Source organism: Erythrolamprus reginae, chromosome 1, assembly GCF_031021105.1.
Source record: "Erythrolamprus reginae isolate rEryReg1 chromosome 1, rEryReg1.hap1, whole genome shotgun sequence".
Taxonomy (NCBI): domain Eukaryota; kingdom Metazoa; phylum Chordata; class Lepidosauria; order Squamata; family Dipsadidae; genus Erythrolamprus; species Erythrolamprus reginae.
Genome location: NC_091950.1, coordinates 146,673,989 through 146,687,300, shown reverse-complemented (window position 1 = coordinate 146,687,300; position 13,312 = coordinate 146,673,989). Strand labels below are relative to the sequence as shown.

The window sequence follows — 13,312 nt, the reverse complement described above, 5'->3', positions numbered from 1 at the left end:
CGGGCCCCTGAAGAAGAGGAGGTCGAGGCCTGGGGGATACTGGTAATCTCATCGCCTGTAGGCCTGGCCTCTCTGGGACCTTGAGTGGTGCCTCTCTTGGGAAAAGTAGCCATAGTCTGACAATTAACAGAAGACAAGGCTGAGCCAAAAAACTGAATAATTAGGGAGAAGAATTTCAAAGACTTCCCAAGAGGAATGGATCCTGCTCCTAGGCCTCGGAGCTGCTGAGACTTGAGGGCAATCTGGGCAAACCCAGAGTTCGTGTCCCCAAATACAGCGTGGCCAGCCTCCCTAAACTTTAATTAAAGTAACCAAGGCACTCTGGTTGGAGGCTTAGCCGGTGGAGAATTAAGCCTGAGCGTCCCAAAGCCCACTCCGGGATCCAAGCGGTGGACTGAGGCCTACGCGGCTGGCAGAAGGCCAACACGAGAGGCCTAAATTTAAAAAGGGCGCGAAGGCCTTCGCGCCGAAAAATCGCTCCGTAATAGAATTCTTAAAGGGGAAGCGATCGACTAAGTCCAGGAGACTAGAAACAAGCGTCTCACTCCGCAGGAGGTATTTCTTAAGCCCTTTAACAATAGTACTATAATAAATCAATGAAGCAATACTTGCACCAAGACCTCCAGGCCAAAGGATTAAAGGAATCCACAAGCGGCAGCGGGGATCGTAAACGGCAAAACAGCCGGGGGAAAACGAAACCGCAACTTCTCCCAAAGGAAAAAAGCCGAGCCACAAACGGCTGGCGCTATTAGTGCAAGTAAACAAATAAGGATAAACAATTCTTACTACTTTTGAAGGAAAGATCGAAGGGAAGGTGTTAGAATGTTGAACGAGCTATCACAATACAACCGCAGGATATGCGAACTGAGCGAATTCTGGGGAAGGGGCGGATCCAGCAAGCTTTTTTAACACTAGGCTCAGTTCCACCGGATTGGACATGAGCAACCCCGTGTGACTGCTGGACCCGCTCCTTCAGTACGGAGAACAGAGACCTAGAAGAGTGGACGCAGAAGTCCTGAGAAATTGCAAATATGCTTTGAACCCACTACTACATTGTTCTAAGAAAAGATCTTGCTTCAAATCTAATAATTCCATTTATATACAAGGTTTTTTCTTCCTTCACCTGATAGAGGTTGCATAATATGAATCAGTGTTGAGGTGCAGCTATCTGGATGGAGTACCCTTGGGTAGTTCTTCTATATTTATTACAAATGAGGCGTGTAAAAATCCAGATTTCAGTTGATCACACAAACCTCTTAATTGTATACACCTTTTAATTATTTCTGTTAACTATAACCTCTTATTTTGTATTGGAGTTCTTTCACTGATGGCACAATGGTTAGAATGTAGCATTGCAAAGTAAATCTGCCCAGTCTGGAGTTCAATCCTGGCTCAAATTTGACTCAGCCTTCCATCCTTCCAAGGTTAGTAAAACGAGGACTCGAATTGTTGGGGGCAATATGCTGTCATTTGTAAACCACTTAGAGAGGGCTATAAAGCGCCATGAAGTGCTATAGAAGTCTAAGTGCTACTGCTACTATCAAGAATTATTTTCATGGCTATTTTATTTTTAACTACAGATTAATTAAATCTCTACTGTTATGAACCAGAAGTTAATATGAAGTGTGCCATGCTGGCATCTGCCCTTTTCAAAACAAAAGATTCACATAACCATGTGAGGAAGATTTAAATGACGCAGACAAGTGAGCTGTTTACAATTGAGTGGAATTGGGGAAACACGTAAAGGAAATGACCAGTTCTCAGGCTAACTTTGTCAATTTGAGCTCATCTGGGCATTCAGTGATGGGATTACAAATGTCACCATCATCTTAGATTATTCAACAATTGCCTAACAGCACTAAATTGCTTCTGTCACCCAGACCTCAGTCCCTGGAAAAAGGAGAGATGAAGCTTCTTGCGGGTGGATCTACCAATTCCCAATTTTTCCAAGTGTTTGGAAAAAACATATTTTGAAGGGAGCAATGGGAACAACTATGTTATCAGCTCTTAGCAAAAGTGTGTAAAAGTTAGTGTCAAAAATGGCCTTTGTCTAATTGTGAACTTAAGTGTTTATTTAGGGTAAATCAAAATATGTTCCAATATTCAATTAACAAACCATCCTGTTCCTTAAAAAAGATGAAAATAGTCGTCAAGTTGAGCTTGACATCCTAAACGCATCCATCTAGTTTCCTAAAAATGATAAAGAAGTGATTTGCCAGAGTTGTCTTGCAGAAAGATTTTTCTTTTTGTACCTCTTAGTCTTGTCTTCATTGGAAAACTGCAATTTAATACTTGGAGATGTTGCTTATCCTTAGAACTTCCTTTGGAGGACCCTTTCAAAGGGGCTTACAGATCTACTCAAGGACTCCTAAAAGAACCAGCTGGGTCTTCATCAATCTACGTAGTTTAAGATGAATATTGGAAATGAAGCCAAGCAAAACAGAAGCATTTTAAATCCCTCTCTTTATTTGGGTGACAGGATGCCCTTTCATTTCTCTATATTAACAAACATTGAACAGTAAATGTGAAAGACGTGTTTATAATGAGCTCTCCAAAATGTTGTCAAGATTGTTAAACAAATAGGGTACTGATCTATTAGCCAGTCTTGCCTATAAATGAAAAATGTTCAAATTGTGTCCCAATGATTTTCACATCAACTCTGGACTCCCACTTGTTTCTGAATTTGATGCAAGATACATGTACACAAATACATTCTACTTGAAAGCAAACAATTGAAAACTAGAGGTCACTTTGGCTTCATTAAAGTGGTCAGCCTTGGTCAATCCCAGAAAGATAACCAGAATTCAACTTGATTGTTATTTGCAAAAGAGACAGCCAGAAAATATCAGAACTATAAGCTAGATTGGTATTTTTCTTTAAAAGTCATCCTGGGAGAAGACAGTAGCAAGCTATTTCATTACTATTGGCATAAAAATAACACACTTGTCTCTACGAAGACACCAAGAGTCAAGCCAAGTAAAAAAGGAGGCTTCATTCTCATATATCCTATACAAGTTGTTCTTGCTGGCAATGCAGGTTCTTAAACATATTCAGAGCATCTGTGGTCATATGGGTAAGCTGCAGCTTTCCTTCTAGTACACAAAATTGTTCCAAGAAAATTAATTTTGGGACTACAGCACCGAATAGCACTGATTCTGTTCTATCTCCTGAGCTTAAGATGAATGACTTAATTCCCCATATACCGGTATATATATGGATGGATGCAGGATCTCAACAATTAACCTAGATTATCTATAGCTTTAAAACAGCGTGTTAAAGAATCTTGGATCGAAGACATCTACAGCAGGAAAGCCACAGCGGCACCCAAAAGAGGCTATGAAAAATATAACCTCCCTTTTTAAACTTCAATATTGCGCACATGTTCCCCAAATCCCAAGAAAGTGCCATGCATTTCTGTGAAATGTGTATGATGAGGGAAGCTTACAGGAGTGACACTTCTAAACTGACGTAACGCTTTCATGGTGGGCAACACAGGAATGTTTTGAAAGCCTCCTGAGATTCCTGGGTGTTCTACTGTAGCATGTTGGGCCTGGAAATCCCCTACACCAGGAGTAGGCAAAGTTGGCTCTTCTATGACATGTGGACTTCAACTCCCAGAATTCCTGAGCTAGCATGATTGATTCAGGAATTCTGGGAGTTGAAGTCCACAAGTCATAGAAGCGCTGACTTTACCTACCCCTGCCCTACACCATTAGTCCCCAATCTTTGCAGATTACCAGCCTGGCTGAGGGGAAGGGGGGAAGAAGAGGGGAACTGAGCCATACGAGTAGAGGGCCCATGCGCGCAGACACTCAGCCCTTGCGTGAGAGGCGAGCTGGCGTGCATGCATGCAGCTCGACTTGCATGAGTAGGCCAATGCACATGTGCATGAGTGCCCACTGGCCCGCCACTCACGCAATTTGAGCTTAGCTCTGAATAGGCCGCAGCCTGTCAGGCCGAAGCCATCATTTGAGTTAGAGATTTTGGCCACAGCTCAAGAGTTGGGGACCTCTGCCCTACACTTTCTTTCTTTGAGTAGAATATTCTTCCTTCAGCTCTGGTATCTTCACCTATCCTCCACCCAGTCCTTCATATTCCTGCCATGACCTTTTTTCCCCTCATCCCACAGGTTCTTTTGGGGACTTGCCTTCCCGTTTCAACCGAGCTTCCAAATCCATTTTTTTGTTTTTTCCCCACCGACTAACAAAGGCTCTACCGATAACTATTCTCCGACAGAAAATAATAGGCTTGGAGAATATTCTATAAAATTGGAGCAGCATAGCCAAAGGGTGACTGCGATTTATAGGCAGCAGTTGGTGGTATCCGTTTTTCCGTACTTTTTAGACCTATAGTAAAACCTAAGATGCTAATTCCACAGCTGTTCTTTTCGGGCTCTTTCATTTAAAAGATCCAGCTGCTCTCCTCCAGTTTTAGGGAGCGCACACTGATTTCCCAAAAGTTCCATTGTATAAATAGTCCCCATCTGCTCCACAATCTCTCTCTGCCATATACAGAGCCATAACAGAAAAAGTATCAACACGCACCTTGCTTTTCACTCCAGTTTATTAAAATGTAAGGGTTTTTTGTTTTTGTTTTTTTAAATCGCTGAAGTCACGTTAAATATAATCCCATCCTGGGCTTGCTGGCTCCCTGATCCAATGCCAGGCTGGGCCACACACATGCCCCTTTATGAGTTCTGGGCAGGGGCCTCAGGCTGCAAAGACAGTAACCTACACAAAATGGCAGGCAGCAGCAGAAAACAAAATGGCGGCAGGCCGGGACGGAAATGGGGCTTGGCCCCTCAGAGCCAGAACCAGCCTGACCTAAGGGGCAGCTGAGCTCTCCTTCCTTTTCCCCTTTGATCCTAAGCAGCGGCTAAAGCAGCCCGAGTCATGGTTTCCACGAAAGGTGTCACAGGACAAATAGAATACAACAGGAATTTCCCTCAGCCCTCCCACCCCATTAATGAGCAGCTGCCAACCAAAGTCCAAAGGACCGATTGAATTGCTCCCCAAACCGAGCAATCCCAAAGGGGCTGGCTAGCACTGCGTCCCCAGTGGTCCCACAAACCAGACCCCTAGCCTCCTCCGCATCAACACAACCCCCATACCTTTCCATCTTTGTTTCTGAAAACCCTGCTAGCTGTCTTGTGGGCAGCCACCAAGCAGGAACTGGGCCCCGAGCCATCCAGCCTGCAGGCCCTTGTCTCCTGGGAGGGAGGCCGAGCCTCTCCTCGACAAACGGAGCAAGACGGCCCCGGGGTGGGATTGGACCCCGCCCGTTTCCCTTCTCTTCCACCACCCCCAGTGCCATCGGTAAAAGCCAGCCCAGGACGCCCGAGGTTCAGAGCCTAAGCAGTCCTCTTCAGCTCTCCTCGGCCACGTCGGGAAGTGAACGTCGGGAAGCGGATGGGCTGAGAGAGGCAGGGGAGAGCTTGGCCTCATGTACTGTTGCCCTGCTCCTGCTCGAAGAGCACCATGGCCAGCTGGGACCGGGAGCCCAGGCCCTCCAAGCTGCTCTGCACGCAACGGTGATACTGCTCCTCGCTCAGACGGGGATTGCAGACCTGGGGCCGGAAGGGCTGCAGCAGGGCAGGCTCGACCGCCCGGAAGACGTGTAGGTTGGAATACTTGACGAAAAGGTCGTAGATGTCCATGGTCTCCAGGAGGTCCTCGTTGTCCTGGGCATCGGCTGCCATCCGGGTGCGTGCCGCCATGTAGTCTGCGTTGTAAAAACAAGCTTCGTTGAAAACCTCACGATCAAAATGGCCGGCGTCACGCACAAGGTCCAAGCCGGAAAGCGGGGGAGGCTGGTTGTGGAAAGCAATGGTGGGGTTGTAACCCTGGAAGTGGATAGGGAAGAAGACCTGCCAGCTGTTGATGGTGTTCATGCGGCAGCGGTTGAGGAACTCTGTGGTGACTTCGGTGCTCACTCCGGCAACGAAGAAGAGCGTGTCTACGGGGTGCTTCTTTGAGATGATGTCCATCACCTTAATCTGGGAGGGCACGTCCGTCTTGACACTGATCCAGGGAATCTTCACCTGAGGGTGGCGCCGCTCATACTCCGTGATGTGTGCTTTGACAGCCCCAAAAACATCGTTCTGAGCCACCTTCTGGGCTTCGAAAGGATCGTAGATGAAGAGGAAGGTGAAGACGGCATTCTCGGAGTTTTCAAAGGCCGCGGCAGCATAGATGTCAAGGAAATGGGTGGCGTAGTCTTTTTCCGAGGCCGTCAGGGGCAAGATGACGTTGACGCGGCTGGCTTCCGTTACATAGGGCATGGGGATAATCTCGACCTCGCTAAGCGGGCGCAAGAGATGCACGCGTTTGACCAAGGAACGGCTGTGCCCCTTCTGGGTCACCACCTCCAACTGCAGGTCCAAGGTGTACTCCATGCCCCGGGTAGGATCGAAACGACGGTAGCCATTCAGTAGCTGCTGCTTGCGCACGTGTAGCACCGGCTGGTATCGGCGGTTCAGCTCTTCCACGGCTGCGGCCACCACGTCAGCCACGTCAGCTGCGTCTGCCCCTTGGAGCTCACACTTGGGGGCCCCATCCACGCAGGAGAAAGCCGCCTCTTCGGTGAAATAATCCCAGTGAAGCACCTCAAAACGGGTCTTTGGCTGGAAAGGTGGAGGGATGCCTATAGGCCACGTGTTACTCAGGTCTCCATCCGCAGAAAGACTGCTGGTATTCTGGATCTCCAGCTGCAAAAACAAGGTTAAGAAAATTAAGTCAGAAACATTTTCTCGGTTGAACTTCAAAACGGCCCTAAGACATACTAGGATGTAACCACGTTGATTCTCATGGACAGTAACAGACTTCACCCGTAGAGTGAGAAAGTACAGAAGAGAAAATTACAGAAGAGAGCAACCAGAATGATAAAGGGACTGGAAACCAAGACATACGAGGAAAGGTTGCAGGAACTGGGCATGGATAGTCTAGCCAAAAGGAGGTCCAGGGGGGACATGATAGCAGTATTCAGATACTTGAGGGGTTGCCAGAGAGAGGAGAGGGTCACACTAATTTCCAGGGCACCAGACTAGGAGCAACGGATGGAAACTGGCCAAGGAGAGATTCAACCTGGAAATAAGGAAGAACTTTCTGACGGTCAGAGCAATCAAACAGTGGAACAGCTTGCCAGTGGAGGTTGTGAACGTCCCAACACTCAACACTTTCAAAAAGAGATTGGACTGCCATGGGTGGTGTAGAATCTCCTGCTCAAGCAGGGGGTTGGACTAGATGACCTGCAAGATCCCTTCCAATAAATTAAATATAAAGTAACTGATTAGGGTGCTAACCCCTGCCCCAAATTTGTTGCTGCAATATACAGGAGGGGGAAGAAAAGGTGGAGTCTTACCCCAAGTCTGCACACTGACTCCAATTCAAATTTCCCAGAATGAACGCCACTTCCTACAATTCCCTCCCCACGCTGGCCACTGAATTTCTCAGCTTAGTAGCAGGAAAGTAGGATCAGAAAAACACTCAGGATTGCAGCCTTATGCTGTTCTGCCACCTGGTGGCAGCATGTCCACAAATCATAGCACATCTCCCTCTCCCAGGGCTAAAATTGGGAAATCTAAACATCTAAAAAGCTGTTTAGAATAAATAATCTTAAACCGAATCACTTTTTCTAACTCTATTCTGTTTACACTAGAATTTCTATTCCTTTTCGAATTGCCTTGACTGAGCCTGGGATGCTTGCATTCAAAACTAACATCTACATAGTACAATTATTCTTTGCTGTTTGACTGAAAATGTGGTTTCTGCACGCTGTAATTTCTTTCTTAACTGATCCAATATATACAATCCCACCAAAGCTTAATCACAGCAATGTTGGTCTGTACAGATATATGCTTCTTGGACCAACACGTGTCATTTAAGTGCCTTCTGACAAAACGTGAGAACGGGTTGCATTCTCTGCACCTCAATCATTGCTTCGCTTAATTCTGCCGGCGTGAGCTACTATTTTCCTGGAAGTGATGTATCTCTTTGCTTTCATAGCATAGACCAGTGGTGGCAAACCTTTTTTTTCATTCATTCATTCACTCACTCACTCACTCACTCACTCACTCACTGTTTTCTCCGAAAACATACATACAGTGGTACCTCTACTTAAGAACGCCTCTACTTAAGAACTTTTCTAGATAAGAACCAGGTGTTCCAGATTTTTTTGCCTCTTCTTAAAAACCATTTTCTACTAAGAACCCAAGCCCGAAAAAATTTCCCAGGGAATTTGAGAGCAGCACGAAGGCCCGGCCAGTTTCCTGCCATTCCCCCTGGGTTTCTCTCTCTGGCGCAGTGTATGGGAGGCAGCCTCGTGCTGGGTGTATGGGAGGCACATGCTCCTCCTCGCTGCCTCAGAGTCCCTCTTTTTTGTTTTAAAGCCTTAAAGTTTTGGATTTTTTTTATTCCCCTCACCTTCCTTCAGCAGCGACTGTCCTCCTCCTCCTCCTCTTCTTCCTCCTCCTCCCACCCAAATTCCGAGCTTTTATTTCTTTCCTAATGGGTTTGCACTCATTAGTTGCTCTTACATTGATTCCTATGGGAAAAATTGCTTCTACTTACAAACTTTTCTACTTAAGAACCTGGTCACAGGACGAATTAAGTTCGTAAGTAGAAGTACCACTGTATATGCATACAACGCCCCGCCTTCCCAGCCTCACTGTAGTTTCTGGACTTCCAGTAGGCCCGTTGGGCTGTTTTTCACCAGCCACAGGCTCCAGAGGCTTTCCTGGTAGTCCCGGGAGGTGGAAAATGCCCCCCCGCCCTCTGGAAGGCTGAAAATCAGCTGGCCCATGTGCACATGTGCACTGGTGCTGACACAGGGCAATGCCTGGTGTGCCCTCAGATATGGCTCTGTGTGCGTCCCATAGGTCCACCATCACAGGGATGGACTACTCAGAATATGGAAGGGAAAGGCACATGATGCATTCAGCCAAGAGCAGTGCTCAAAATAATTGTCCTATTTTGATATCTTGAGGACAAATGTATACAGTAATCCCTCGCTACTTCACGGTTCACCTTTTGCGGATTCGCTACTTCACGGGTTTTCAAAGGGGGCTTAAATCCATTAAATCCATTGAACATTTTAAATCCATTAAAAATTCATAAAATTCTTCTACGGTACTACTGTACTCTATTTAAAAAACTGGTAAGATGTCACATGTAGTTCCAGCTGAGAAACATTATAGAAGGACTGTTTAATGCAAAGGGTGGGTTTTAAAAGTCCAAATACTCGTTAAATACATAAAAAAATATCTTTCCTCTACTTCATGGAAATTCATTTTTCACGGGTGGTCTTGGAACGCATCCCCCGCGAAAAATGAGGGATCCCTGTACATTTGATTTTTGTAATCAACTGGGCAGGAAAAGAAACTACTGAGCACAGATGAGGAATCATTTGAAACAACCCAATTTTCTAAGTAGCACCTTCATTACGAAACATCCATCGAAGTCTGCAGAAGCCTTCCGCCATCATCCTGCAGCGCGAACAACATTGGAGACGTTGATTTTTGAGACACTAAGCCTTAAAGCCAAGCCTCCTTTTTATAGGTCTTCAATTCCACAGCACTAAAATTCCACTGTCTGTTTTTCTTTATGGTATATTGCATTTAATTTATGCCACATTAGCTACTGAATGCTAATTAGGATGGCATGTACGTGTCAAATTAGCGATTCCTCAAAAATAATTCCAATTTAATCTGGCCCGAGGCTCAGCTCTGCCATCAAAGCTTGCACAAACGTACTTGCTTCTATTATTACACAATCCTCTGGGTGTACGTTTCTGTCAAATGGTTGGTCTAGACATAAAAACTCCCCGAGCAGACTAGATGCAGTATTAGCACCAGAACTTCAAGATGCTTTAATACTGCAACCTCCCCTCACTTTCTCCTTGCTCACTGCTTCGAAAGAGATCCAAATCTAAAACAGGAGGAGAATGACCCATAAATTATATCTTACTCTGCAACAAGGGGCGTACATAAATGCACCAGAGTGCCTACCGTCCCCTGTCCTATAGTCTCTCCTATATCATCTCTTCTATCTCTTCTATCCATCATATCTCTTCTATCTCTTTTATCTCTTCTATTTTCTGCTATTCTCTCTAATTATATTTTACTCCTATACTCTCTTTGATACATTCTACTCATATATATCCTCTACAACCTTCATTGTGTATTATTGTGTACTGGACAAAACAAATAAATAAAAATAAAATAAATAAATAACGTTAGGAGTGAGATTAGCACAACATTTACCAGAGGAGGTTTAAAATGACATTTATTACCCTTTGGAAACTATTTTTCAACATTCAGGGAAAAGATCATAGCATTTGGATTTTTGTTAACTGCCCAATTAATATATTCTAATTATTAAATGTGGCAGATTCGTTTAGTTAGGAACAGACACAATAAATTACAGAATCATAGGGCTAGAACGGACTTCGGTAGTCTTCTAGACCAGTGTTTCCCAACTTTGGCAACTTGAAGATATTTGGACTTCAACAAGTTCAAATATCTTCAAGTTGCCAAGGTTGGGAAACACTGTTGTAGACCACCTCTAGGAGCCTTTTACCAACCCAAATGGTTGTCCGGTCTATTCTTGAAAACCTGGAGTGATGGACCATCCACAACCCCAGGAGGAAAGCTATTCCATTGATTAATTGGTCTCATTGTCAGAAAATTTATCCTGGGTTGGATCTCTCTTTGACAAGATCCTATCCATTACTTGTCCTGCCCTCTGGTGCCCTGTAGAATAAGAATAACTCAATCCTCTCTTCTTCATGACAGCTCCTCAAGTACTGGAAGATAGTTATCATGTCCCCCTAATCTTTCTCTTCAATAGGCTAGACACGCCTGGCTCCCTCAACCGTTTCTCCTAGGATGTAGCCCCCTGATCCTTTGATTATTTAGAATAAAATAGTCACCCCTGTAGTTTATCTACTCAGATACCAGACAGTGGTCAGCAGTTACACCTTATCTTGGAGACAACTGAATACCAGCCATGCTTCCTTGCCAAGGAGGTTTCTAAGAATTAATTCATCCAAGTATGTTCTCTTTCTATTCCCCACTGAAAACAGCTTCCTTAAAAGGACAGGCTTTCTTTCTTTCTTTCTTTCTTTCTTTCTTTCTTTCTTTCTTTCTTTCTTTCTTTCTTTCTTCTTTCTCTATTTTTGTCCAGTTACTTTAAAATGTATTTTCATTTTTATGAAAGACTGCACACAAGTTATATGAAACCGTTTATAAATATAGGGGAGACTTGCTAGAAATAAATCACTTAAATGTGTATTATAACCCAAGGCAATAGACCTATATTAATTCACAGCAATAGAATGAAGGAAAGAAAACCTGTAATAGCGAAAAGTATTAGTAATAATGCTATTAAATGAAACATGACGTATTACAACTGACAATGTCTTGATTCCATATTTTGCAAGCATGTGTTTGTGTCTTCATATTTTTCTGGTTTTACATAAACTAAAAGATTAATAGCAGAGCCTTGAAGGCATCAGTCACGCCAAAAACTTCTTTGCTTCTAGAATTCACAGTTGTAGACTATGAGTCAAGATTAATTTTGGGAGCCAGCGCAGTGAAATTAGCAACAACAGACTCCTGTCTGGACTCATCTGTTAGCTTTCCTGAAGCAAGCTAACTTCTACATTCCTCCTTTGCCAAATTTCTAATAAGGAAACTGCAATAAGAATGCACACAGTAAGATTCAATGGGACAAGTAATTATGGGGGGGGGGGATTTTATCTAGGCAAAACACTTTTAAGTTCCACTTTTTAAAAAGAACTAACCTAGGGAAATGTCAGCAAATATAATCTAAACCAGGGGTGTTAAGATCATGGTGTTTCATTCCCACCGTGTGATGTATTATTGTGACTTCAGCCTCTTCCCTAAACCGAGAGGTGGCCGTGGCCAGCGCATGATGCCTCCAGCCACAGGCCGCGAGTTTGATACCCCAATCTAAACTTTCAGAAGCCAACATCAACTGAAAACTGCATGTTTGTTGGTCCATCAGAGGATCAAAGTAAGTAGGTTCTATGTCTGTTTAGAGGGGGTGGAGAGGGGAAGGTTAATCTTTCTTCTGCCTACTCATTTATCCCTGCAAATCAAGAATATTTCTCCAAATGTTTATATATATATATTATTTGAATTTATAGGCCGCCCTTCATCCAATCGACTCAGGGCAGCCTACAGAGATAAACAAAGATACAATTTAAAACCCCAAATATTATAAAGCCATTGATCCATCACTCATTCATTTCTACTAACATACTACTGGCCGGAGGAGCGTGTTATCGCTCAATGGCCCCAGGCCTGCCGACAAAGCTGTGTTTTTAGAGCCTTTTGAAAGGCCAGGAGGGTGGTGGCAGTATGGATCTCTGAGGGGAATTGATTTCAGAGGGATGGAGCCACCACAGAGAAGGCCCTTCCCATGGTCTTGCCAACTGGCACTGCTTGGCCGATGGGACTCAGAGAAGGCCAACTCTGTGGGACATGTGAGGCAGCAGACAGTTCAGACTCTAGAAAAAATTCAGAAAATAGTAACAGATGTTTTAGGGACTGAAGGCTAAAATATATGAAGAACGGTTGCAGGAACTTGGTATGTCTAGTGTAATGAAAAGAAGGACTAGGAGTGACATGATAGTAGTTTTCCAATATTTGGGAGACTGCCACAAAGAAGAGGCTGCCAAAACACTTGAGGGCAGGACAAGAAGCAATGGATGGAACCTAGGACTGGTGGACTTCAATTCCCAGAATTCATGAGCCAATCATGCTAACTGAGGAATTCTGGGAGTTGAAGTCCACATGACTTAGAAGAGCCAACTCTGCCTATCCCTGAGCTAGAACTAAGGAGAAATTTCCTGACAGAACAATTAATCAATGGAATGACTTGCTTCCAGAAATCGTGAGCACTCCATGACTAGAGGTTTTCGAGAAGAGATTGGGCAACCATTTGTCTGCAATTATATTGGGTCTCCTGCTTGAACACTGGGTTGGACTAGAACAGGGGTCTCCAACCCCCAGACTATTGGGAATCGGGTCGTGCAAGTGGTTGATGGGCGCATGCGCAGCTCCATTTGTGTGAGCGATGGGCACAAGCAAAAACACCCGCCATCCCACACAGAACCATCTGCCAAACCAGAAAGATTGTGGGCCGCTTGACTCCAAAGTCCTTTCCATCTCTTGTTATTGCATTAGCATTATCAAATGTAATTTGAGTAGAAGGAAAGGCTTTTGCGAGGAACGGTGGTCAGGAGAAAGATGAGGCCCATAAGCAAGCAAATAAACCCCACATTTTCCTTC

General features: G+C 44.5%; 1 protein-coding gene across 1 annotated transcript in view; it reads right to left on the bottom strand.

Annotated features, from left to right (window-relative positions):
• Window positions 1–2,446: 2,446 nt before the first annotated feature.
• The window catches only part of CHPF (chondroitin polymerizing factor), a 36,922-nt gene continuing 26,056 nt past the window's right edge, over window positions 2,447–13,312 (bottom strand). The window contains exon 4 of the mRNA XM_070728437.1: window positions 2,447–6,706. Within this exon, the coding sequence (XP_070584538.1) occupies window positions 5,441–6,706 (1,266 nt within the window). The 3' untranslated portion in view covers window positions 2,447–5,440. The remainder of the gene's footprint in view (window positions 6,707–13,312) is intronic.